The sequence below is a fragment of the Mastacembelus armatus genome, chromosome 12, assembly GCF_900324485.2.
Source record: "Mastacembelus armatus chromosome 12, fMasArm1.2, whole genome shotgun sequence".
Taxonomy (NCBI): Eukaryota; Metazoa; Chordata; class Actinopteri; order Synbranchiformes; family Mastacembelidae; genus Mastacembelus; species Mastacembelus armatus.
This window is the reverse complement of record NC_046644.1, coordinates 2,452,297-2,480,278: the sequence shown is the minus strand read 5'-3', so window position 1 is coordinate 2,480,278 and position 27,982 is coordinate 2,452,297. Positions and strand designations below refer to the sequence as shown.

The 27,982-nt window shown below is 40.2% G+C and overlaps 1 protein-coding gene across 2 annotated transcripts; it reads left to right on the top strand.

The window, feature by feature from the left end:
• Positions 1-8: 8 nt before the first annotated feature.
• On the top strand, positions 9-27,781 carry scai (suppressor of cancer cell invasion). Of its 2 annotated transcripts, XM_026298221.1 has the most exons (18): positions 215-229; positions 1,390-1,514; positions 1,590-1,680; positions 6,422-6,517; positions 6,738-6,824; positions 7,165-7,263; positions 7,894-7,990; positions 10,905-11,003; positions 11,143-11,295; positions 14,012-14,113; positions 14,569-14,670; positions 15,429-15,507; positions 15,965-16,064; positions 16,454-16,535; positions 17,251-17,323; positions 17,942-18,115; positions 21,611-21,711; positions 23,031-27,781. In XM_026298221.1, exons 3-18 carry the CDS (start codon positions 1,607-1,609, stop codon positions 23,175-23,177), a joined length of 1,665 nt encoding a protein of 554 aa, XP_026154006.1. In that variant the 5' UTR covers positions 215-229; positions 1,390-1,514; positions 1,590-1,606; the 3' UTR covers positions 23,178-27,781. The 2 variants fall into 2 exon arrangements, with proteins under 2 accessions (XP_026154005.1, XP_026154006.1); XM_026298220.1 differs by lacking the exon at positions 1,590-1,680 and having other exon boundaries at positions 9-229.
• The last annotated feature ends 201 nt before the right edge of the window (positions 27,782-27,982 follow it).

Here is a 27,982-nt window from a genome sequence, read left to right as displayed (position 1 = left end):
GCATCGGATCCAGCGGCTATCCTCACCATCTTCTGTCACAGGACAGCAGCCCTTCATACCGAGCAGCGTTTAGAGCAGTCGGATCCACACAGCGGTACCGTGTCACTTCCACACAGTGACATGCCAAGAAAGTCGCGTCTCACCGACTCAGCTTGTCGCAGGTTTTCTACTGGTTTTTGAGCTTCATCTCCGCGGTTTCCCACCGTTCATCGCCGTTAGCCGGTTCGAGGTACGTTAAGGATGAGGGCTGTGAATTGTGTGTTACCTGACACACGTTACCACTGGTTGGCTTTGTTAGCCACACATCATTATCTACATGTTGGGTGCGATGTGACGTTCATGGTGTCCTGACTTTAAATACATCTGACTGTGTTTGGAAGCGATAGTCGGCTGATAGTGTCCAATGAAAGTAATAGATGTGTTACAGGTTACGGCCCAGTTAAAGTAAGTAGTTCGGCAGATCATAGGGAACCGCTGTCAGTAGTAGTCTGTGGCTCACTTAAATACCAGCACATCTAACGTTATATGTGGCATGAGCGGCGTTGATTTTAATGCATTTCTTGAAAGCTCTTTCAGGAATGTGAATCTGGCTCCGCAGACACTGTCATTTTCTCAAAAGGGCTCTTTCTCTAAAACTGAATGAGAACTCTCAGGCAAAAATTCACGGTAATGTCTGCATATGTTGTCAGCTTAGAGCAAATGAGCTCTTGGTTGCTGAGATATACGCAATTCACAGAGGACTTGTTCATGATAACAGGACCTGTAGCTTTGAGACCAGAAATGGCACATACATGATGACATACAAGAGCCAAAGTTAGTCTACAGACTCTCTCTGCAGACCTCCCCTCATCATGTACCTGCCATCCAATGCATTAAGGCTAGTGTCTGAATTTACAGTCAGGCCAGAATAAACTTTTCATTGGCAGCGAATGGTTTTTAAGTAGGCACAGCATTCTCTGAACATTGCGACCTGACTGAGCTGCTGTGACCTGATTGTGCAGCCATCTTTGCCCACTAGTGGCTGCAGAAACTATGAGAGTGAAATCTGGGACAGCCTAGGTCAACCTAAAAAAGGTGACCATGTGATGCCTTTTCTCCATGATTTCTTAGTTCTATTCACATTTAAGTAGGGCACCTATAAGATACTCACACAGCTACAGCTAGATATGATTGTGGCAACTGTGGATAGCAGCAGATTATTTCACTGGGTGAAAAATGTAGTTCTGGTGAAACTGGTTAAGGGAACACTTATCCATCATCAAAAAGTCAGTTAACTTATTAAACTTGAGTAATTTTTTCATCTAGACCCGATGTGTGATTTAAGGCTTATAGTGTTAATTTCTTTTAGTTGGATATTTACACAGGATTTCTCTTTGTGTTTGTAATCAGGTGTGAAAGGTCAGTGTCATGACTGGAGCTGAGACTGAGGATGATATTCCATTAGGTGAAAGAAAGACTGTCACAGATTTCTGCTATCTTCTGGACAAGTCCAAACAACTCTTCAATGGACTAAGGTCAGTTTGTACTTACTCTGTTGTCTCCCATCTTCTGTGCTGTATTTTATAATTAAGCATGTCCTTTATGTAAAGGTGTGGAGGCTGTGGTCATGAATGAGTGTGTAGAGCCTCCGGCTTTCATGTGGGTGACTGGAGGTTACATCTTATCAGCCCAACCGTTAAGGTAATCATAAAAAAACCAATATAACTATTTGTGATGCAGTCATCTGATAACTAGTTTCAGTATTGGAACTGATATTGAGCTTATTACGTATTTCCTTATTTAAAAGCTGGTTAATGACTTTCCATGTTGTTTTGCTAGGGGAGGCTTCATTAAATCTGAATGTGAAGTGTCTTTTCTAAGCACTTCTTTAATAAGTTTGCTTCAGAATGAAACCATGAGCTGCTCTCAGTCATCTTGACTTCATTACAGTGGCTAGTTGAAAATGTTTGCATACGGCTGAATGGGGGACTGACAATTATGTTTGTTTGCATTGGCGAGGAACAGCGCAATGTGTGATTTTCATGGTCTGTGCATTTTTAATATAAATGCATTTGTTTCTGTATTGTGTAAATGGACAGCAAGATAACATCTCAGATGAGAGTGGGAGTTTGGGGAAGACAAAGTAAATTGGTATGTTACAAAATGACTGAAAATAATTTTGCACCCAACAGAATTAGAATCTATTCATCTAAGATTCAAACAGTTTTATTGACCAGTGAGGGAAATTGCTTTTACAGTTGCTCTCAATTCAAGGAATAAAGAAATCCTATGAAAAAAATATGATATATAAAGCTAAAAAATGTTATAAAAAAGAAATGTAAAAAAATATATAAGGTATAAATGTAAAATATACAAATTTAAAAGCTATACAAAGGTACCAAAAAAAAAACTATACAAATGTAAGCTTAAAAGAGTATGTATACAATGTAAAAAAAAAATAGTATTAGTAAGAAATGAGAATGAAGTATTTATCACTGAACTCATTCTATTTATGACTATTATGAGTACTTTACTTAGTAGGGAATGAAAACTTTGTCTTTTGTAATTGGAGCAGCTGACGTGTTTACACCATTGACAGGCCAATTTTGAGTGGCTGTAGAGTGGTGACTGGGGTTCCCCTATCACAATTATAAACACTGCCATCTCAAGTTGTTACTCCCTTGATATTTTTAGAATTAAAAAAATGACAGTATATTTCCATCATTCATGCAGTTCTTTGGAAATTCATTTGTACTTCCATAGACAAATAACAGTATATGCTTGTGAAGCTACAAGTACTGGCCAGTATGTTGACTTGGCAGTTTTTGGGTCTAGCTCTATGTGCTGGGCAAGACATATGTTTGTACTATCATTGCTTAAGCTCCAGGTAATTCAAACATGCACAGTTATGCACTGGCTTCAATAAACTCAGTGGAAATTATAGAGACTAAATGCATGAGCAAAGCTGCCAGTCATAAACATATTCTAAACTTGACCACATTATTCCTTAATAGATAAACCGGTGGTATTGTGTCATGGGAACTTTTAAACTGTTTTACTGTTAGTTCACCTCTTTAATTTCAGTTGTTTTTCAGTTCAAATATTAATAGGATAAACTTAAATTTTCACTGTTTTTTAAAATTGTTTTATCAGGTCTATATTGAAATACTTCATTTATTAAATCCTTCAAATTCCAGTGAATCTACTAGGCAGCATACTTGCATATTACTTGCATATTACTATCTATCAGAATTTCAATTCATCAGTGAAGAGCCACCTTACTTGCTGGGAGAGCAGCGGGTTATGAGGATGTAATTAGAATGGAGTCAGTTCAGCTGACATATACCCCGTTTTGCGTCAAACTTGAACTTCATTAATGGTCTTGTGCGCTATGGTTTTCAAGAAGATTACCTGGATGCTCCTACTATTAGAATCTAGGAGAAAATTTTATTTTATTTTTTAATTTTAGTTAAGAGTTTAATCAAGACCAAATAATCACTAGTCATTTCAATGATTAACTGTTTTTGTTGTCATACTGTCACAATACGCTTTGAAAGACTGTGGAGTGCAATCAGACAGACTGGCCATCTGGAGTGACCAGCGTTTTCCTGCTGAGCTGGTGAACCTGTTATCTGGTGGTGTGCCAAGCAGCACAGTACTTAACAGAGAGGAAGAAAAAAGCCTCATAGCTAGCTGGATAAAATATTGAAATATTCAGATATAAAATAACTGAAGTTGTGGTTTTGATTGATTTTGTTAATGATTAGCAACAGTAATAAGTGTTTGATTTACAGTGATGACTGAGATTACTGGGCAGGTACCAGAAGAAATCATGCAGTGAATTATTGATCTGAAATGAGTAGTCCAGATGGCTGTGGCATCTTTTCCTGTCCCTTTTCTTTAGCCATGCATAAAATGACAGAAAAACATGACAAAACATTTCATTAATACATTATTCACTGACAGTGTCATCACTGGGCCAAATGAGGTGTTCTTTGGGTTTGTTTTATTGTTTATATTAGTTTTCTACACCAAAATCAATAAAATATAAGGCAGCATCTAGCATTGACCCACACCCCACCATGACGTGGCAATGCGTGAGACCTTTCAGGAAATTGAATATGATGTGGTTGCTGGGCGGGCGTGGGCCTGGAAATCGTTAGAAATATATATGTATTTTTTTGTTCGTTATTATTCTTCACGTTCCAAAACGACCTCAAATTTGACCCCCTGAACATGTGTGAAAACACACCAAAATTTGCACAGGAATCAGAATCGCGTGAAAATGACTGACACTGACATTTTTTTCATCGCACACTCACCAAACTTGGCATGTTTATTCTTCATGTCGGGCCAAGCAAAAAAGCTTATCATGTCAAGGTCGTGTTGTTCCTGTTGTGCCAACAGGAAGTCCGCCAGTGTGGACTTTTACTTGAGGTGATTGGGTTCGCTGTTTTTGCTCACCTCAAAGTCGATCGAACTGGAAAGTGGACGTATGTTTTTGTCACCTTCGAGTTGTGATAAATCGCAAACGCATTGTCGGATTTGAATCTGACCAATTGATGAATTTTAGACCCTGGGGGCCTGAATCCATGTGATTGAACAAAATCACAATAGGCGCAATAGCGCCCCCTGTATAATGTTTTGAAAATTTGAATGGAGAGCCAGACATTTAGTTTATCCAAACTGTACCAAATTTGGCACAAAAATCCTTTAGGGTGTCCCGATCAAAAAAGCCAATTGAACCTATGCTCTATTTTCCATGCTGTTGCCTTGACGATGACCTAAAGCCACATTTGTTTCCCTATGGGAGTTTTATGCAAATGCTGTACAAATATCTGCATCTGCTGTGTTGTCATATTTTAATCACTTATACTCCCCGTGGGCATGAACCCACATGACCAAACAAAGTCACAGTAGACACTATGGCACCCCCTTTGTAAGGACTTGCAAATTGCATGGAGAGCCAAACATTTAGTTTGTCAGAAATGCACCAAACTTGGCCTAAAAAATCCTTTAGGGCATGCCGATCAAAAAAGCCAAATGGACCCATGCTCTGTTTTATGCGCTGTTGCCATGAAATTGATCGAGAGCCATCATTCTATTTCATTGACAGATGCTGTAATTGCATTGGAAAATGCAATTACGCCTGATGCTGCTGCCGTCCTGCGTGTGTCTGTATGTGCCTGTATGACTGTGGCCTCAGAAATGTGCCCTCTGCAGCCATTTACAAAATCCCACACCTCACTTTTCTGGGTCCAAATTCTGCTCTCATTTAAAGGGCTCCCAGTGAGGTGAATGGAACCACGGTTCTTACTGTGATAGTGTAAAAAAAAAGTGTCTTTTCATTCCGAACTGTGGCCTCTGGAGTGATTTACAAAATCCCCCACCTCAGCTTTGGTAGTCCTGTCAAATGAACATTTAGGACATGGTCTGCATATGTCCACGGGTGTGTGCAATGTGTGTCTGTGTTCTTGTGTCTCAGTACATCTGGAAATGTGTGTCTGTGTTTACAACTGCTGCTCTGGTTACCATGGAGATGTAAAGTGTTTCAATGTCTGTTACACAAATATTAACCTGAAAAAATCCCCCACCTCAGCTTTCTGGCTCTGAATCCTGCTCTCGTTTCAAGGGCTCCCGGTGAGCCACTTCATGCTGGAGGCACAGTTCGACCTCTTACTGGCTGCAGCTTCGCTCGGACCGGCGGTTCGCTGATGGCAGCGGTGTGCTCAAGGCGAGGGCCACTCATCGCTGTTTGCGGCTATATTTAGTATTATTATTTATTGTGGATTGCATCAGATCCTTTTTAATCTCTAAACCAGGGTAACTGTACATTTAAACACCTGACCCAGGTAATCAGCAGTGGGTGGGGTTGGGATAGTTAGAAAACAGATTTCCTCTGGCCGTTACAACTGTCATCCTCTGCATCTCCTCTGCTGCTTTTCAGCCGCCACACTAACCATAACCCTGACCCTGGTCTGGTACTGCTCTGTGTGGGAAATAGTTTTGACTGACTCCCCATGACGGTCCCTAACTGCTGATGCCTTCTCTTTAAGCAGCCAAACCATCACAGGATAGTTAGGTTCAGGTTCAGCTGTACCAATAACAACCAGCAAACAGACACAAAAAAGTTTTTAGTATAGTGTCAAAGAAGAGCCAGAAATCTTTGTGAGGCACTAAAGCGTCATGAATGCTAAAGATTAGTGGTCCCAGAATGTTTTGCTCTGTTTTATTACAGTGATTTTTTTTGTTTGTTTGTTTGTTTTTTGTTGTTGTTTTTTGGGGGGTGTAAGACTTTCGCCTGTAAGACTCACTACCTTAGTGATGGGGATGCTGGCCAGCTCCCTCACAGGGGGAATGCTATATATTAAATAAATATTAGGGATGTGACTGTTTCTCCTTTTTCTCCATTTCTCTCATTCCATTGTGCTTTTTGCTGCAGAGACCTTCCTCAGTATGGACACAAACAGTGGCAATCCTACTTTGGACGGACTTTTGATGTCTACACTAAGCTGTGGAAATTTCAGCAGCAGCACAGGTTATTTTACATATATGCATATTACATACATTCTTATCCCATACACCCCCCCCCCCCATCATATGAAATGCAAATGAATGTAAATGAGGTCAAATTGTAATATGTTCATCTGTTCATAACACAAAGACAGATTGTTGACTATCACAGCAGTCATTTGCCAGATGCTGTCTTACAATAATTGTTTAGTGCTCAGTGTTGTATTTTCTGTATTTATTGACAGGCAGGTTCTGGACAGTCGGTATGGCTTGAAGAGATGGCAGATTGGGGAAGTTGCGTCCAAAATTGGACAGCTTTACTACCACTACTAGTAAGTGAAATTACATCTCAACTACACACAGACAGCAGCAACTGTGTCACAATTGTCTATTGATCATATTGATGGCAGAGAAAATGTGGGAATCCTCCCCATACTGTAGTTCTGTGAATCATGCTACATTTTTTGGACTGGACTTTATTCCAGGACATTTTGGTTGTGTGTTACAAGCCATGTGTTTGGTGAGAAACACACAGAAGTCTCCATACATTTTAACAAAATATGCAGTTTTTAAAGACAAACATAAGTTTGTTTCTAAAAGAATGATTTGATTAATAGGTATCCACATTGTGTTTGTATCATACATCTTCCTTTTTCTAATCTTGTTTGACAGCCTTCGTACCTCAGAAACAAGTTACCTGAATGAGGCCTTTTCATTTTACTCAGCCATCCGACAACGATCTTACTATTTTCAGGTCAACAAAGAGGACAGGTAAGTTCCAGATATTCTTTGGAACTGAACATAAATAGATCCATTAGCTTGATAGAAAATAAATTCCTAAAAAAGTCCTTTTTTTATCTGGGCTAAATGCCAGGTTTATCATTCTGTGGATTATGGATATATGCGCAGTGCAGCAGTTGTGTGAAGTTTTGTTTAAAGGATTACAAATTCTGTGTTTGTTACTACCAAGCCCCATTAAAGGTCTGCCTTTCAGTGCATTCTGATTTCCCTATTTTTTCAGTGGCATCCTAGTAGGAGACACATCATTGGTGTGTGTCTCTAAAAGCGATTTGACAATATACTATCTACTCTTAAAATTTCTCAGCCACAGGCAGTGGTAAGAAAACTAGGATGATATTATACACAATAACATAAACCTGCAAATTTTTATTTAAAATTAAACAGTGAACCATAATGTGCTATATCAATCATCAAAAAATAACTAGTTTATTTCAACCTGGAATATTTCCTTTTTCCCTTGAGTGCTAAGTGGCACGACCCATAGACCCAGACTAGCCACATTTATGGGCAAACTGGAATTCTTTAAAGAACATGGCTTGAATTGTGTCTAATGTAAATTTGATAGAATTTACAGTATAGTTTTCTCTTGTCTTTTATCAGGCCAGAATTAGTAGTGAAGAAGCTTCGATATTATGCTCGCTATATAGTCGTCTGTTTACTGCTGAACAAGATGGACCTAGTCAAAGTTTTGGTGAAGGTATGGAACTCCTCTTTTCAAAAAAAAAAAAAAAAAACTTTGATACTTGTGCATCCCTGGATTTCTGAGGAACATGAAAACATCCCCAACTTTAGCACTCATTTCTGTGCACCTTAACACACCTCAAACAGCTACCAGAGGAGCTCAATGACCATTATTTTTACAACACACTGCAGTCAAGAGTTAAATTCATCACTAAGTCAAGGTCTGCGCTGCACATTGACTGAACCTGAGAATAAACCTGCTACCGCACAGGTTTGAGATTAGAGATATGTTAGCAGAACAACATTCTTAACCTGACTTTGGGAGGATCCAAGATCATGTCAAATTGTCAACAAATTGATCCAGAAGTCCTTGGGTGTTAACTTGCACCTGATAATGCTTATAGAGCATAGACTACCTGAAGGACCACAAGAAGTAGGTCTAATGCCAACCAAACATTATGTACAGTGGGGGGGACAGTGAGGATAAAGCTAGCACATGTCCAGGCCTGTCTGAAGTTTGCCAAAGACCATCTGGATGATCCAGAGGAGGCATGGGAGAAGGTCATGTGGTCAGATGAGCCCAAAATAGAACTTTTTGGCATAACCTCCACTCGCCGTGTTTGGAGGAAGAAGGATGAGAACACAATCCCAACCGTGAAGCATGGGGGTGGAAACATCATGCTTTGGGGCTGTTTTTCTGCAAAGGGGACAGGACGACTGCACCGTATTGAGGGGAGGATGGATGGGGCCATGTATCGTGAGATTATGGGCAACAACCTCCTTCCCTCAGTAAGAGCATTGAAGATGGGTCATGGCTGGGTCTTCCAGCATGACAATGACCCCAAACACATAGCCAGGGCGACTAAGGACTGGCTCCGTAAGAAGCATTTCTAGATCCTGGAGTGGCCTAGCCAGTCTCCAGACCTGAACCCAATAGAAAATCTATGGAGGGAGCTGAAACTCCATGTTGCCCAGCGACAGCCCCAAAACCTGAAAGATCTGGAGATGACCTGTATGGAGGAGTGGGCCAAAATCCCTGCTGCAGTGTGTGCAAACCTGGTCAAGAACTTCAGGAAACGTCTGACCTCTGTAATTGTAAACAAAGGTTTCTGTACCAAATATTAAGTTCTATTTTTCTATTGTATCAAATACTTATTTCATGCAATAAAATGGAAATTAATTATTTAAAAATCATACAATGTTATTTTTTTGGATTTTTTTTTTTAGATTCTGTCTCTCACAGTTGAGGTGTACCTACGATGAAAATCACAGATCTTTCCATTCTTTGTAAATGGGAAAACTTGAAAAATCGGCAGTGTATCAAATACTTATTTACCCCACTGTACTTGAAGCACATACTGGAATCTGATTTAATTTATCCTGTCCTACATGTCCAACTGATGGGAACATGGCCCCATGACCCCTGATAAAGAGGATGTCAATGTCAACATTGTTCTTTTTCACAGTACATGATAGCCCTCAAGATGGAAGAAAATGTGTAAGCGATAAGAAGTTTGTGGGCAGTTAGTAAGGCCATATGTGACAGTGACAGTCCTTTCCTCAACTGCACCACTTCAAACAGAATGAAATCTGTGTTATCACCTCTGTGGTTACAACTGTGACTGAGGAAATCCACTCATTTGTCAGATAATCACAGACTGTAATTGGGTTGTGCACCAGTGCACATGATCTTGTGTAATGCTTCTGTTCTCTAGTGTCTATTTCTCTCTATTCTGATAGAGACCACACAATAAAAAAAATAAAATCCTTCAATGAATGGACTCACAAAAACAGCCTCCTACTGAACACTTGTGGTGGTAGTGGATTTTCAAAGGTCTGAGTCCCTTCCTTATTCTGTTAACGTCTGTGGTGTGGACATTGATGATGTGTCAACCCATAAATATCTGGGCGTGTACCTGGACAATAAGTTGGACTGGTCACTGAGCACAGACATTCTATATAAAAAAGGGCAGAGACCACTTTTCCTCCTAAGGCGGCTTAGGTCCTTAGATGTCCGCAAGAAGATGCTGCACGTTTTACCAAACTATGGCAGCCAGTGTGCTGTTTTATGCTGTAATCTGCTGGAGAGGCAGCATAAAGCAGAAGGATGTAAGGAGGCTGGATAAACTGGTGCAAAAAGCTGGTTCAGTGACTGGAATGAGGCTGGACTCACTGGAGGCTGTGGTGGAGAGATGTACACAGACAAAGGTAGAGACCATCCTGGAATACACTGACCATCCCCTTCACAACATCCTGATGGACCAGAGAAGCAGCTGTAGTGGACGACTCACCTCACTGAGCTGCAGGACTGATCAGTACAGGAGAACCTTCATCCCCACTGCCATCAGGCTCTATAACACCTTAGACAATGACAGATGACTCAATGACATTAACTGGACTGCTGCTGGGTACTTTTACTACCTAGTACTTATTACTTTCACTACAAAACTACCTGAATTTCCCTTTGGGGATTATTAAAGTCTATCTCATCTTTTCATTTCATCACAATGGTAGAGATCCTTTACAGTCTGCAAAGCCTCACCGCATACATCCATGTCAAACTAAGCCAGAGGTGATCTCAAAACTGCCACTCTCCCAGCTGACAGATGGAAAAAAGCAAAAAAGAAACTAAATAATATGTTCTATTTTGGTGTTCTTGTTTTTGTGTGATAGATTGAGCATTTTGTGCAAGTGACACACTTCTGCAGGTCATCCATGTTATGCTGCTGCTTGTACTAATGCACAGGTTTTAAAAGCAAGACCCAAACTTTTATCACAGCTTTCACTCTATTAATTTGGAATACAGGGACAAGACAGCATGCCTTGTGAGATTTGGATGAGACATTAAGTTCCAGCACAAATCCAGCTTTTGCAGAAGTGTAAAAATGTATTTGTAAATATGCCTAACCCTGTCTGACTATTACCTGCAGGAGTTATCTGAGGAAATCGAAGATTACACACAGAGATTTAACACAGAAGACCAATTGGAATGGAACCTGGTTCTACAGGAAGTGGCAGCTTTTGTGGAGGTAACAAACCCTTGACATGTAACATAGTTCTGTATTATAACAGTTGGCTGGTTCAATGTCCAGCATACCTGATACAAATTCTTCTTTCTGAATAGTCTGGCTCACTGTTACATCTCTCCCATTTGTTTGTGTAAAACAGGCAGATCCCGTGGTGGTTCTGAATGACAACAACTCTGTCGTCGTCACCAGCAATCGGCTGCAGGAAGGAAGTGTGCCTCCACTGGAACAAGGCATGGTGGTTGGGCAGCTCGTCCTGGCAGATGCACTAATCATCGGCAACTGTAACAGCCAGGTTTTAACCCACTAATTTTAGTTCACACTTCCTAACACTTCATATACATGAACACAGTTGTTGACCAGTCACAAGATGTTAGCTTGAAAACAGACAATAGAAAAATGCCTGTTACCTACAGATCTGCTGTCTGTGTTGTTTTAGCCTACATTGTTATTAATAGCTTCATTACTACTACCACTACTACCATATGGATGAAATATATCAGCCATGGAAACCTTTCTACTGATGTGCATGTCCTCATAGCTTAACTGTCCTCATGCCATGTAATTCTTCACAATTTCTAAAGTCCTGTTCTTGCCAATTGTTGGGTAACACAGCCAGTGTTACAATGATAATCAAAGATAGCACTGCAAGAGCAGCAGCAAGTTACGGCAGCTGTCCCCTTTCTTTTCTCTTTTTTATTCTTTTCTATTGTTTTCTTTAACGTGGTCATTTCCTGTTGCAAGTCTGCACACAGGGAGACCACTTTCATTACTTCTGTTCATTTTTTTTATTGTTTTTTAACATTTTTGGGAGTGCGTCGGCAAATCCCCTCAGCTCCACACATGGCTCAATTGTTTACACCAGTGACCAGCTGTTAGCTCTGAACGGCCCCGCACCTCTCTACGCGGAAAGACCCGAGGTTCCACCTGAAATACGGAGGAAAAGGAGAGGCTGCAGAGCGGGACGAAAGCTCCAGGAGAGGAAACAGTGGTACAGGTACAGCTACAGGTGCCTGCCATCATTGTGGAAAACGTCCGTTCCCTCTCCAATAAGATGGACGAGCTTACGGCACTGATCCGGCTTCAGCAGGAGTACAGGGACCTCACCGCCACCTCATGTGTTTTACTGAGACGTGGCTGAACGTATCGACACCGGACGCTGTGGTCGCCCTGTATGGATTTAAACTGGTTCGGGTGGACAGGAGTTTGGCAGAGAGTGGTAAGAGGAAAGGAGGAGGACTGGCGGTTAACTAGAGATGGTGCAACCAGGCGCACGTCTCTGTTAAGGAACAGCTCTGCACCCTGGACATCGAGTTTCTCGCTGTCGGCATTCGGCTGTATTACATCCCCAGGGAGTTTTCACACGTTATCCTGTTTAATGTGTACATACCTCCATCGGCCGATGCAGCGGCGGCATGTGAGCAACTGCACGGAGCAGTGACGTGCATGCAGACACGGCACCCACATGCGCTCCTTCACATCAGCGGGGATTTCAATCACGCCTCACTCTCCTCCATTCTCCCCACTTTTACCCAGTATGTCACGTGCCACACCAGGGAGAACAAGACGCTGGACCTGCTGTATGCAAATGTTAAGGATGCATACAACTCTAATCCCCTCCCCCCACTTTGCCGTTCTGATCACAACCTGGTGCAGCTGCTCCCCAAATACACACCCAAGGTGAGAATAGAACCTGCACAGAAGAAGACTGTGAAAGTGTGGACTGATGAGGCCAGTGAGAGACTGAGAGACTGTTTCCAGACTACAAACTGGGAGACACTCCGCAGCTCTCATGGAGAAGACATCGACAGCCTGACCCCACTGCATCACAGACTACATCAACTTCTGTGTGGAGAACACAGTACCGACCTGTAGGGTGCGGTGTTTCTCTAACACCAAGCCCTGGGTGATCCCCTGAACTTAAAGCCCTGCTGAAAAAGAGAGGAGGGCTTTTATTTCAGGGGACAGAGAGGAGCACGAACTCAAGCACAAGATCAGACAGGCCAAGAACAGCTACAGGAAGAAGCTGGAGGAGCAGTTGGAGCAGAACAACGTTTGAGACGTGTGGAGAGGCCTGAAGACCATCTCTGGCCATGGACAGGAAGGAGGCACAGGGACAGCTGCTGAAGACCATGGCTTGGCCAACGAGTTAAACCTGTTCTTCATCAGGTTTGATTCCAGCCCTCCTCCCCCCACTTCACACATTTACAGTCCAGTGGATACACCCGACCCCACGTACTCACACCACTCCACAACATCCCCCCTCCATAACCAGCCAATCTCTGCCCCCGACCTCCACCTCCACCCCCCTCTCCTTGACTGTCAGACCAGGTGAGGAGAGAACTGCGGTGGCTAAAGACCAGGAAAGCCGCAGGTCCCGATGGCATCAGCCCCAGACTGCTTTTATTTTATTTTAAACATATTATGTATAGTATTCTTATTTGTAAATATTTGTAAACTTGTAAAATGTAATAATTTTAATTTTTAATTTTTGCACACTTTTTTAAATTTCTCATTCTTGCACTTTACTGTTGTCCTGTAGCTGCGGTAATTTCCCCATTGTGGGATCAATAAAGAATTATCTTATCTTATGACAGCAGTCAACAATGAAGTACATAATGTGTAGTTTACTTCAAGCAGAAGTAAACTACAGACTTAAATTTTTGCAATGCAATGCATTTCCTTCCTCATGAAACATTTCCTATTTTGTGGACTAGGTTAAATGCAAGAGGGATAAATGTAAAAATAAACCAGTGATCATTTCTAATTAAGTACTGTAAACATGAATTCACATTGGTTTATGTCAGTGGTTGACTTTTCTTGGTCAGAACTCTAATTTACCATGTTTTGTCTTTGGTGGTCCTTGGTCCTGGAATATCTGTATGAGCCATTTTGGTGAACTATCTTGCTTTTATATTATTAGTAAAACCACAGTGTGTAAAATTCTGACTTCTAACTGAGTCTCTACAAATCTCAGTTAGTTGATGTGAGTGTCGTTTCTCTTTTTGCAGGTTAAGTTCAGTGAGTTAACCATCGATATGTTCCGCATGCTTCAAGCTTTGGAAAGGGAACCTGTAAACCTGGCCGCACAGACCTCCAAGCAAGGAACACTGGTGAGTGTCATGTCCATCATGTCTGACCATGGTGTGTCTGTGATCTAGTGTTTTTGCTGGACCTTCTAATGACTAGGCTTTTACAGTATAAAGAGAGAAGCCACAAGATGCATGGTTTCATTTTTTATTTTGCTTGAATGAAACAGGAAAGTTGTGTCTCAGTCTAAAATATTAGGGATATTTCCACCAACACAACCATAACTATGTTGTGCCACTCTCAGGACTAATCTGTAGCAAATACCTGTATGTCACCAAGTTTCAGGCCTATAATAGCACCTCTATGATTAATGCTTTAATTAAGAGGTCACTGAGATGCAAGAGTTGCATCATTCCACAGGGGTGGTGATGAACATATGAACAGACTGTCACAATATAGAAAATTGGTTTTGGGTACTTTGTCATATATAGTAAGTAAACATAAAGGAACAGTTATAATATAAAATATGTCTCCACAGGAGCCCAGTGAAAAGCCAGCTAAACGAGAAAACCCTCACAAGTATTTGCTTTACAAGCCAACATTCAGCCAGCTTTTTACTTTCCTGTCTGCCTCTTTTAAGGTCAGTATTCACATTAATCAGAGCCATTTAAATATCACTTCAGTTCATGTTGATTTTTATTTTTCATGCAAGGGCACCAGGGTCTGTCACATATCCACTCTGTCATCCTGAGTTAGTCAGATTCTCAGATTTGCTACTACTGCAGCTGTTTTAATGGAAATCTAATCAAAATTAAGATCACATTTCTGCAGGGGTATCTTTACTAACTGTGAGAACATTTTTTGTAACAAAGTATAGTTCCTAACACTGTGAGGCTTCATACACAAACATCCATCAAAATGACAACTCCTGAGTGGATGTACTGCCAGACATCACTCTCTACTGCACAGTAGAAATTATGATGATGTGCTGTAGTTTTTTTCACAGGCATTTGCACTAAAATATACAATGCCAGATATAGTTAAATTTTTGTCTGATGATAAAAAGCAAACTATGTAATAATGAATACATCTACAATTTGAGTGAATACAGCTTGTTTTGCCTAACTTAAGCAGAGGGAAAATTCATAATTATAGACATTATCTGAAGAGCTGTAGGAGCAACAAAACTTTGATTGATTTCAGATGTAACTGTTGATTGTGGCAGACCCAAATCATTAGTGTGACAAAGCCACAGTACATTTACCCTGTCACTGAGATATCATGTTACCCTGTCACTGAGACATCATGTTACCCTGTCACTAAGACATCATGGTGACCTTGGCTGTTTTTAATCGTTTGTATTATTTATATTTATTTGTTTATTTTATTACTTTCCAGGAATTGCCTGCCAACAGCGTTCTGCTTGTCTATCTGTCAGCTACTGGGGTCTTCCCTACTGGGCATTCAGATTATGAAGGTAACGTAATTTAATAGAACTCTACATTTGTTAATATGTAATATTCCTGAAAGGGGAAGGGGAGGGGAGGACAAGGGAGAGCTCAGCTCAGCTCAGCTCAGCTCAGCTCAGCTCAGCTCAGCTCAGCTCAGCTCAGCTCAGCTCAGCTCAGCTCAGCTCAGCTCAGCTCAGCTCAGCTCAGCAGTAGACCTGCACTCTTGAGAGCGAAGTGCTCTAATGGGATGATATGGTACTGTGTCTTTAAGGTATAAAGGAGTTTGATCATGAATGATTTGTGTGTGAGGTGAAGGATTTTAAATTCTATTCTGGATTTTACAGTCGGCCAATGAAGAGAAGCTAGTGTAGGAGAAATATGATCTCTCTTGCTAGTTCCTGTCAGGACTCTGGCTGCAGCATTCTGGATTAACTGGAGGCTTTTTATGGAGATACTGCTTTTGTCTTCGAATGTTTCTTGTAGGACCATATGATTTTGGAGGAGTTCTCACGAATACAAATCGAGATGTGGTGAATGGAGAGACGGTACAGAAGAGGAATCAGGCCCAGAAAGAAATGCACTGGTGAGAAACTATGGTGATGGTGATTTATCTGTCTGCCTGATATATTAGATAATTGTCAAATGTTCATTTAACCTTTTAAGAAACTTTTGCATGTATTTTGTCAAATAATGCAGTGGAAGCTTTCATATGTTGTTGATGCTTCAAATGTGTACCTGGTGTGCAGAGTACATGGCAGTTGGCAGTGGCCTAACCAAACAGGAAAATAGTGTTTTTGTCTGTGTGACTGTCTGACATTTGACTGTTGCTCACTCTGCTCTGTACACAACCAGCAACATCCAAATGTCTGACTAAAAATCCATCAGTCCAACTTCATCAGTGTGAAAGCTCAGCATTAAGCTTTTACTTCTGAAATCTAGGTTTCTGATATTTACTTTTTTGTATTGTTGCAGCCTTCATCCAGGAGACCTATTCCCTTTCACCCGGAAGCCACTTTTTGTCATCGTAGATTCGTCAAACAGCACAGCCTACAAGGTATATTAATTGATTAAGATACACTACTTGGAAAAAAAAGCAAGACATCTACAGTCCAGACTAAGCATTTAGTTACACATTTTTAAGGCTTCGTGCTTCACCACGATCAATCTGAAATGGGGATACTCTGACCAGGCCTTCACTGCAGCCACTTTGTTGTGGGCTCTCTCTGCCTTTAGTTTGGTCTTCAGTAAGTGGAACGCAGCTCAATCAGATTGAGAGCAAGTGACTAACTCGACCAGTTAAAGATTTTACCTCTCCACTCTGAAAATGTCTGATTGATTTGGCTGTAGGTTAATCTGAGCACACAGACTTCTCCTTTTTGCCTCTGTATGCATCTGCTGCTTAATCAGCCAAACATCAGTGTGATTATCAGTGACGTCCAGTGTGCCAGGTCCACTGGCAGTCATACATGTCTGAGCCATAACCAGCTCTTTCTCCACACTTTCCTCCTTAGATCACTTTGGTAGAGGTTTATGTCTTTAGACCTATTTTCTCTACTTTTGTCTGTGTTGAAGTAAACCTACTCAAATTAAAGCTGAGACCTAGTATAGTGTGGTTTCCTTTGTTTTATTTGAAATTGAATGTGACAAAGCAAAGAGCCTGAAAAAAGTATAACTGTCAACATACTTATAGTCTATTCTGAACTGTTCACATGATCAGTGTATATATCTTATGCTGATTTTTTTTTATCTTTTATTTTTCCTAACAATAGAATTTCTCAAATCTGTTTGGCCAGCCTCTGGTGTGCCTACTATCACCCACAGTCTATCCCAAAAGTGTACAAGGTGAGTGTTTTTTTTTAAATGATCCTACTTTTCTTCTTGTCAACAAATTTAAGATCAAACAATAAAATACTTGGTATTAAAAAGTGTACAGCTAATCAACTGATTACAGAAGCAACCAGTCACACTGAATACAGGCTAACACATCAAGTTCAAATACCTGTCGCTGCATCAGTGCAGTATGAAGAGAGGCAGGAGGCTGTGCATTTGGTGCTCTAGTGAGTTTTTTGTAGCAGCACAACATTGTCTGAGGGACAGTCAGAAACTACAGTTAGTTACACAGTGCAGCGATGTGGCTGATGATCAGTGGAAGTCTGTGGCACAGAGGTAGATTTATTAGGTTGTGATAAACACAGTACTTGTTAGTGAAATATATTTATTGTTGGTTTGGTCTTATCATAGGAGTTAGTGACAACAATATATAATATAAAATATTGTATGCTTTAAAGTGATAAAAATCTGCAGTTATTTATTATCTGGCAGTCTGGAAAAATATTAAATCAATAATTATAAACTAATATTATAAGTTAACTGGGATTTAGAAAGTCCATTCTTATCTCATAGATGCCATTTTGCTGAAGAGAAAATATGTCTCATGTTTTTAACATCTTGCTTGTTCAGATCATTGCCAGCGTGGGAGTCTCTTCACTCTGTTCCTCTACAGCCCACTCCTGGCCTTCTCCTCTGTGTGTGGTTTAAACAGCCTACGACGAGGCCTGTGGGAGAGGGCTCAAGAATTTCTTCGCAAAGTATACCGTGACATTGGGCAGATGATAACTCGATCACGGACCATAGGTAGCATAATTCCCATGGATTCTTTCAAGTTGTTAGTATGCTATGAAAAGTAAAATGGTATAAATAAAAGAAAGCAACACCTGCCCACTAACTCCAAACCCTGAAATGTAATCCAAATAATAATCCCAAAGTCTCCAGTCAGGTCTTGGGCAAGTCAAAATGCTTGAGAATGCTTTCAGTACTGCAGTTTAGAGATCACCATGAAAAAGGTTTTTATTTTAGTTTTGCAATTCAGACAAGTCAGGGCAGTTTTTTAAGTACCAAACTTGGCTTAAAAAACCTTTAGGGTGTGCCGATCAAAAAAGCCAATGCTCTATTTTACATGCTGTTGCCGTGACGATGACCGAGAGCCACCATTCTATTTCATTGACAGATGCATACTGCAAGATGAAATTACCGTAAAAATTCCTGCTGCTGCTGCCGTCCTGCATTCTTGTGTGTCTGCGTGTGTGTCTGTATGTGCCTGCATGACTGTGGCCTCAGAAATGTGCCCTTTACAAAATCCCACACCTCACCTTTCTGGGTCCAAATTCTGCTCTCATTTAAAGGACTCCCAGTGAGGTGACCGGAACCGTGGTTTGACCTTGGTATTGAATAAATCTTGTGGTTTTCTGAGAGACAAGACTCTTCACTGTGATGTTGTGAAAAATCTGTCTTTTCAGTCCGAACTCTGGCCTCTGGAGTGATTTACAAAATCCCCCACCTCAGCTTTGGTAGTCCTGTCAAATGAACATTTACAATGATAAATGTGTAGGTTTGCTGGTCTGCATGTGTCCATGGGTGTGTGTAATGGTTTGTGTGAATGAATATGTTTAATGTCTTAATATGTGCGTCTGTGTTTACAACTGCTGCTCTGGTTACCATGGAAATATAAAGTGTTTCGCTGTTTGTCTCTTAAACGCACATTAACCTGAAAAAATCCTGCTGTCGTTCGAAGGGCTCCTGGTGAAGCGGCCGGCAACGCGGTTCAAACTCGGCGCTAGCAGCAGATCGTTCGCGGTGGCGGTCCGCTAGGGGAGGCGGTTTGCTCGAGGCGAGGGCTGTTCATCGCCGCTTGCAGCTATATTTGTTGGGATTGCTGTGCAAACATCTAACTCCTGCTGCATAGTTTGTGCTAGAAAGACCTTTCAACCATGAAAATGTGCCGCTTTTTAAGGACATTTTTGCCTGTATCAGAATTCTTTATAATTTTTATACTTTTTGAAATATTCAGCTTTTTTGTCCCATTGAAATGAATGGAGACATGTTCAAATCTCCTTCAACGTTGTCTTCTTTCAGCTTTACCTGTGTCAGCATACTTCCAGCTAGAAACACCATTTGACCTTTAAATGGGTCAGAAGGCATTAATCTATTTGTCTTGTATTCAGCTTTTTGATATCTGTTACGGTTTTTCTTTAATCGCAGTTTACGTTTTATGGTGTTTTTAGGCCTTTTCTGAATTTCACATGGGTTTCTATGGGATCGGAATGTTCTAGTTCATTGCTAGAGTGGGAGAAGCTGTTAAGTTTATTTAAAATTTTCCTCTGTAACTCGCTGTCACGGCTGCAATTTTGCCTCTTGATACACCATTTTCTCAAAAGTAGTAGAGATTTTTGTCTTCTTTCAGGTAATGCTGTTCTCATTTTGATAGGACCTATGGTTTTTCCACCAGGTGGCCAAACCCACAGAGAGTGACTGCTCAATCTCTCGTTCACTCCCATTATAAAAGAGGTCCAGGAGTTCTGGTGAAAAACACAAATGAAGGCTGTTTCTAATTCGCCAGCAATCCTTCATTTTTTGGAATATCTTCACAAAAAAACTATCAGTCTCTTGGTTGAAGCCTCCTGGCTCTGTTAGTGAAGGAATTATTTTGATAGGTCTTATAGTTTTTCTGTTGTCTTCTATTTTGTGAGGTGACGTTTTCTCAGCTTCTCCTGTACTGTACCTGCTTAAAGTGCTGTGTCACTGTGACAGCTCAGGTCACCATAGCAACAGCTCATACAGCTGTCTGTGGTTCGTAATTAGACTGACTGGCTGCCTAATGTACACTGCTGTTACACATGGGGACTATTCTCAGGGCCGTGTTGTCTTCTCCAAGCAGGTTAAAATGGACTTTGGCTATTGGCATACAACTTGAGGCACCAAGTAAGGCCATTTTTAATGTCAGGTATGGTGTCTGCTCTCAGAACATGGTCAGATTTTCACAATAAAAGTCTACAGTTATTTATAGAAAGATATTACGTTTTTGTAAAGTATAAGGAACATTCAAAATAAAGTCCAGATTCTAGTATAAGGTCTCATGAGTCTCCTGCAGCACTTTGCCCTTTCAAAATAAAAGCACTGAAAGGCCCCTCACCACAGTTCATAGTTCTTGATTATTCCAACGGCGTCAGGCAATTCAAAACATGCTTCAGCTGTTTAGCAGCCAGCAATGCAGTTTGCCTAAAGCTTTTTGCAGTAGTTAGCAATCCCATATTATTATTATTGCTGTTTGTTACAACTGATCAGACTCCTGGTGTCACTTGTATCAGGCTGCTATATTTAAAGCTCATCAGGAACAGCTGCCATCACTGGGCAACCCTAAACTGCCATGTCCACCTACACATCTCTGTTGCATTTCATTTTCCATCTTTCTCTTATGCAGTATATAGCAAGACCTTTGTGCCTTTGTTCTGTCTGATCCATGATTAGCAAAATGTGCATGGTTACCAACTTAATATAAATATCAAACTGGTGAGATCTGCACACTTCTTCAAACGATTCCAGAGAGGCACACATATCCAATTCAAAGCCGGCATTGTTGTCACCACAGAATACAAAAAAAGGTAAATTTTAAAAAAATCCCTGAAGGCAAACATTTTGACATTTCATTTTCAGCTGTGTTTCAGAAAAGTGCCGTTTCCAAACTCTTAAAGTGATAGAGCATAGTTGCCTGACTTCCACGTCTCATCAACTGACCAAAGGCCTGTCTCAAAAGTCTCAAAAAAAAGGAAGGAAAAAACACTTATGAGGATTTTGGGGAAAAGAAGTATAGATACCCTATCCAAATAAAAGATACTGACCATCTCTGAAAAGTCTTTCCTCATGCTTTCTGTCATCGGTTTACCACCAACTCTACAGCAAATCATGTAATTGTCACAACAAATATTTGTTTATTGTTTAGTACCAATGACTCTTTTCATTGATGAATCTTTCATTATCATTATTTTGTTCAGCTGAGGAATGATTTAGTATATTAAATGTCAGGAGAGTGAAAATGCCCATGCAGATTCCCAGAGCCCTACTTGGGGTCTTACTTGTTTGTCAATAATCCAAAAGCAAAGAGTCTATTTATAGTGATATAAACAAGCAAAACAGATGCATTTGAGGAACTGAAAACATTACGTTTAGCATTTTTTGCTTGATTTAAGGACTTTCACTATTACTTCATTATCAAATTATTGTTGGTTGTGTGTTTTAATCAGTGATTCAACTGCTTATGTCAGCACTAATACTGTTTAAACATTGTCTGCCTAGACCAAGCCTTTCTGCAATTCTATGGGGACGAGTTCCTTCGGCTGCTGCTGATCCGCTTCGTATTTTGTTCAGCTGCATTGAGACTGCATAAACTCTTTAGGGTAAGTCACTACTCCTGTCTTCATCCTGAGGATGTTGCCAAATATGCATTCTATTTTAATGAGCAGGGTTTGTCCCTGTAGCCAGCCTTGTAGTCTTGAGCACTTGAGTCTTGTCAAGCATTTAGGAAAGTGTGTCCATTTCTGAAAATGTCATTACACAATGAACTTAACCTACACTTGATCACACTTCAGAGATTCGGTTCTCAACTCTCAACTTGTCACAGTCTACTGCACTATGCCAGCTGGTAATACACCACTAAATACACCTACCGTATGCAGGATATCAGTTTAGCTTTTTTGTGTGTTGTTAAAAAACAGCAATTTTGGCTGGGTCTTTACAGATCACTGAACTAGAAAAACTGTCTGTCCTTCTTTACCTTAGATAATTTTTAAAAATAAATATGCATGAAGGGCAACATGATGTGACATTACACAACATGTGTGTTGCCCATAATAACCTAAAGGCTCTTGTCAGTGAAGTTGTCTTCTTCTTCTAAAATGATTCCTTTTTTTCCTCTGTGACCAAACACTGCCCAACCAGAATCTAGACCAGGAAGAAAAGTTATAAAAAATAAGTCAAGTTAATAAACAGCTTGTTAGATATTAACTGAAATTACCATTAATGACCAAATCACCCCATAGCCAACACCTGTTTATCTAAAACTTTAAAATTTTTCTAAAATTTTTAGTTTTCTGTACTCTGATCAAATGTTTCAGTAAGTATTATTGGACCTTTCTAACAACTACAAAAATGAAATGAATATTATCCCAAACCCCAGTCTCCCACAGTGGCTGATTTTCAACCCTTATATTTTATTTTTCCTTTGCCCTAGAGTAATAAAAAGTGAGCGAAGTGGCTAAATGCCGTGTGTTCTTCTGTTGTGTACTGCTTTGTATACACTGAGTGTGTCCACACTGAACTGGTGCAATTTGTAAATACATCTTTTTCGTTCAATCTTCCATCAGACCAAAACAGTGTTTTTCCCACCCCAAACAGAGCTTTACCAAAATCATTTCTGGAGTGTATGAATCCAAAGAACTAAAAACTTTATCTCTGTGTTAATTTGGAGAAAACTGATATTAGAGTGTGCAAACATTATTTATGGCAACTATAAAACTTTGTTGTGTCAAAGGCACATGCCACACTTTGTTACATTTTTAAATCATTGTCTTCTGTGTTTAGTACACACACATTGGATTTTTACATTCTAGAGTCTATTTAGGAAAGGGAGAAACACTTTGTTTCAGTCTGGATGTTCATTGAACACATGCTTGTTGTGATGTTTTGTTGAGGTCAGAGGTGTTTGATGTGCTTGCAGGAGTCCCGGAGTTTCCCAGAGTCGTACCCAGAGCTCCCCAAACAGGACACAGTGGAGTGCAGCCTTCTGCAGAAACATATTTTGGAGCTGGCTACAATGCTGGATGTGCAGAGCCTATTTTGGAGTGATTCACTGGAAACATACTAACGGCTTCGCAAAGGGCAAAATGGCACATGTGTACATACAGACTCAACTGCCAGTGCCCTCACAGTTGTCTTTCTGTTTTGTTTTGGTTTTTTTTTTACAGGTAATGAAATAACTGACTCAACACATACAAGTTAATGTTGTGCATTTAACTGTTACTTGTGGAAGCAAATGTAGTGCAACATTCAAGTGGGCACATACGTAAGAGAGTGTATCGTAGTGTAAATGCCACCATTTTGAGTCTCAGCAGCTTGCCTCATAAATGTAATTGTCATTTAAGAGATCAGAGTAAACAAACAGAGGCTGCAAAAAAACTTTCAATAGTCCTAAATCCAAATGTAAGATTTCAAACTGCAGATTTATTCCTCAAGTCAGATCATTGTGAAGTAGTTGGCAGCCTTGAGTGTGTGTTTTTTAATGTAGTTTTTATCATTATTTATCAGAGTGAAGGTTGTGGAAGCCAAGAAAATTGAGAATGGTATAATTTATCTTTTCATGTGAAGGCAGAGCAAACTGATGCTGACAACACAGTTCTAAACAAAAGCCTTCACTACATCAGTAAATATTATAAGTGTCAAAACATTATTCACACACATGTTGAAAGATTTTTCAAAAAATGTTACAACTGGTCTGAGTTTTGCTATTTGCCAAACAGTGCTTGCTGCAAAACAGCTTGTCTTGTAGCAGGCTGAGGTGCTGTTGTTCATTATACACTCCACACTTCATGTCCAACAGTCCATCTAATGCTGTACCTTTAATCATGCCTTGCTTTGGCCTTGTGTGTTTTGACGGTGATACTTACTTCTTTTCATATCATTGTGCAATAAGTGCATGTAAAAACACAGAAATGTGTCCATTGAGTTTTTATCCATGAAGGATGGCTTTTAAGGATATTAATGTAAATGGAGCCAGTGCATGTGTTGCATGGGCCTGTACATTTATAGTTGAGCCAACACATGAAGTCAGACTAGAGAGAACAGAGGAGGTAGGCTGGTGAAAAGATAGTGTGGTATGCACAGCTACACTTTTTCACCACAGACATGTACCATTTATTACTAGTGAAGTGACCAGCCAAAACACCTCTGTAACCTTAATGATGACATGATGATCATGTCTTCTGCTGACTTGCTTCTTTATGAACCATAGGCAACTCAGGCTGTGAATGTCAGATTTCTGGCTTCAGGAGTGCTGGAGGTGTTTTAACCCTCAAGCCAGACTAACTCTTTTCCTATTCTAATTCCTAAGAATTAGTCTGGAATCTCTTCAGTTGAGATCGATTTCCAGGGGGCGGACCAATGGACACAGAGTAAACCAATCAGAGAAACGAACAATATGACGCAAGAAAAGCAACAGTGAGACCAGCGAATGGTGTGCGGTAGCATAGAGATGCCACTGCAAGCTTGTAGTTTTTGTTGTAAAAACATGAGAATACTGTCTTATCACCAGTTCTGTGCATATTTTTGAACAGAGTAAATAGCAAAAGCCAGTTGTAAAAAGATTTGTGGACTTGGGACTGGCATTGAGCAACGTTAAGAAAGAGTTTGTGCGTATGTGCAAGGTTTGTTTAAATCTGATTGAACGACTGGAGCATAAAGCCCACCCAATTGCAGATAAATGGCTGTGATTGGCCCCGGTCTTTTGAGACCAGAAGAAAAGCTTCTCAAAGGCAGGGGCTCCAGACCCACATTCTTTCACTGAGAAAGGACTGGGTCTGGCTGGCCAGGCTAGTGTTGTTTGACTCTCTGACAAGCACAACTGAAGGAGTGGTGCCTGCAAAACTATACAGACTGGCAGACAATGTAGACAGGATCTCTCTGCATTGCGGTACAGCTCTGTCACAGAGTCAGTGATTGTGTGTGGCCAGGTCCATGTCCTGAGCCTCTCATTCACAACAACACCTGTGGCGTGAAGTCAGCTGAACTCACATTTGAGTGAAAAGTAACGGAGAAGGCTAGAGTCCACAAATGTCATTCAAGTACAGCCTGTGTGTGTGTGTGTGTAAATTTGTGTTCTTAAAAAAACAGCAAAGCTTTATCATTATGTCTGCTGTGGAACAGAGATGTTGTTCTTCATTTGTGGACACTGAAAGCGTGGTGCAGCCAAAGCACAGCAGCACTTGAACAAAGAAACGCTAGTTTGAAGCTCTTGTGCACTGCTCCACTTCGTCATGGTTGTTGCTGCTTGCTTATAAGGTATTTAAAAAAACAGTAGGCCAGTAGTTTGTACATAGTTCAGATGTTCTGCTAAGTGGGACCACTGAGAAATGAAGCAGATCACAGAAAGCATCATTATGGTCCTGCTAGTGCCCTTAGACCAGGCAGCCACCTGATGAACTCTGTGACTGAAGCATAGGTTGAGGCATTCAGTCACTCATGAGTGCATTGATTACATTCAATCAGAGGTCAAAGGCCATGATTCCCCAGGTTCTAATATGGCCCAACTTCTATTGTCATCCACCCCTCTTCCTCTCAAGTCATTTCCATCTCTACTTTCAATGTTCAATGTTGTGTAAAAGGAATTCAGTGTAGCTTGTAAAAAGCACCAGTGCTAGTCTAGCTTGCATTTCCTGAGACAGTAATATACTTTTTCATTCACCTAGTGTATTGCTTTTGTGTGAGTCTACAGTAAAAAGTAGCATTTCAGTACTGTTCAGTAGTCTGTTGTCAGACGGGTGTCAGAATGCAGTCTCACAGTGTAAACATTTATTCCCTCGCTCGGCCCAGCTGATAGCAGGATTCAAAGAGCACAAGGAGCTGGTTAGTGAAGGAAAAGTGGACTTTGGATAAAATGGTCATAGGAACAAATGCTGGAACCTGGGCTAAATAATAATGACTATTTTAAATGTGAGTTTCCAGAATCTAACAAACATTATACTGTGTAGTTAGTTTGTACTACACAGAATATTTTGAAGAACTGTTTTAGGGCATCAACAAAATTAAATTGCCAGTAAATACCTGACTTTCTGAGAAGTAGAAAATCAGACAGCTATTGACAAAACATTAGTCAGGCTTCACATGGTCCTCAGGTCCTTATGTCCTTGACTCTCTGACCTCTCCCCCAGTGCCAGTCTTAGTCCAAAATGTTAGTTTGTGCACAAAATATCTCATGATCCAATTATCAGTTTTCCATGAAATGACCTGAGCATAAATCATAAGGCTTATAAGTATTCTAGATTTATATAGTTATTTAATCCAAGAAAAAAACTGAAGTACCTACCTTGTCTGTACCGCTGAACTCCCAGCCCACTGGTTACTACTTAAGATGTCATCTTTAAAAGTATGTATATTTTTTAAAAAAGCTCAATAATTTCCAAGCATGCATTTGTATGTGTTTTGAATTATGTGCCACATCCCCCTAAGTATAAACAAGCTGAAGTCAGGTATGAAAAGTCAGCATGTGTATCGGCTGTTTCTGTTGGAGATTTCTTTCTGTCACCAGCGGCAGGGAGTGATTGCACAGGCCAGTGTAGTGATGCTAATACTGAAACCAGCTGACAGGTAACTGCCCTTGACCAAAAATGTCCAAATAATGCAGTAATGTCCAGAGTAGCCAAGCTGGCTGTTTGAAATTAAGACTGTGGAAGACACAGAATTGAAAAGCACTAGTTTTAGAGGTAATATTTATTGACATTGTGTATGTGTATAGATTATGTAAAGCAGTGTTTTGGCACATGTGTTTATTCAATACCTAGTAAGTCTATAAAATGTGTAATGAAATGTGGAGTTAAAAATATGATGGCGCAAAATGTAATGAGGCCAGGTTGTTCTTCGGCTGTTGAGGCTTTTGTTCTAAAGATGTTACATTCCAGCTTCCCAAGGGCTTGAAGAGAGACAAGGCAAATCTACTGTCTCCATTTTCCATTTGTCTGGGAAAACGAGCCGTTTATACTTCTATTTTCATTGTAATGTCACGGTCCTTCCACATTCCCTTGTGTTGACATTTACTATGATTAAGATACTGTAGGCTTGCACTTTATGATGTTTAATATTGTTATGATCTTCTTGTGGTTAGAGGGGAAAAAAAAGAAAAATCCTTTCATGTCAGTGTTCTTTATGCCAGCCTTTCACATTGGTGAATTCTTTTTTACAAAGAGAAAAAAACATTGCGTGAGACTGTGATTTCAAACATTTTCCTACAGGAACTTTTCATCTGCTGTCAATTTTCTAACAGCTGCCTGAAATGTGTCAAGTATGTTAGCTGTTTTCTGAAAGTCGTTGGAAAGGCAGCAATAACATGTTCATTCACATGTGTGAAAGAATTAGAAATCGTAGTGTTTCTTAGCCAGTGGTGCTCTACAGTCCTACGGTTAGGGTTGGGGGGGTTGGGGGTATCAGTGAGGGTTGTAACACCAGTCATGATTTTTAACTTTCCAGTGGAATCTCAGCAAAAAAGTTTTACGTGTTTGGATATCAGTCAAGACAGCAGAAGAAGTGAAGAAATGAAATTATTTTAAGCAGTCAAATATTGCATGTTGGCAAGTTTGTATGTCTCAAATATCATGTTTATACATTTCTAACATTGTATGGTATGTTCCCTGAATGTAAAATCCACGAAAAGAGCAAATATTGTGGCCTAATGGCACAAAAAATGCATTATGTAAAAAAAAAAAAAAAAAAAAAAATCACAGTGAAATGACACTGTAGTCTCATCATAATGAAAACTATAAAAAGAAACAAATAAAGAAGATAAGCTCTAGTCTCTGTTAAGAATGTTTGCTGTTCTGATGTCTTCTGTGCTTCTTATCTAAAACGTGTCCATGATTACAGTCACTTCATTCATTTTGTAGCACTAGTGGGATCAGAAAAAAA

Coding starts and splice junctions, on each gene's coding strand:
- scai (XM_026298220.1), top strand. CDS start 1,408: ATGACTGGAGCTGAGACTGAGGATGATATTCCATTAGGTGAAAGAAAG. Junction 6,518..6,737: donor AAATTTCAGCAGCAGCACAG/GTTATTTTACAT, acceptor ATTTATTGACAG/GCAGGTTCTGGACAGTCGGT. Junction 11,004..11,142: donor AAGTGGCAGCTTTTGTGGAG/GTAACAAACCCT, acceptor TGTGTAAAACAG/GCAGATCCCGTGGTGGTTCT.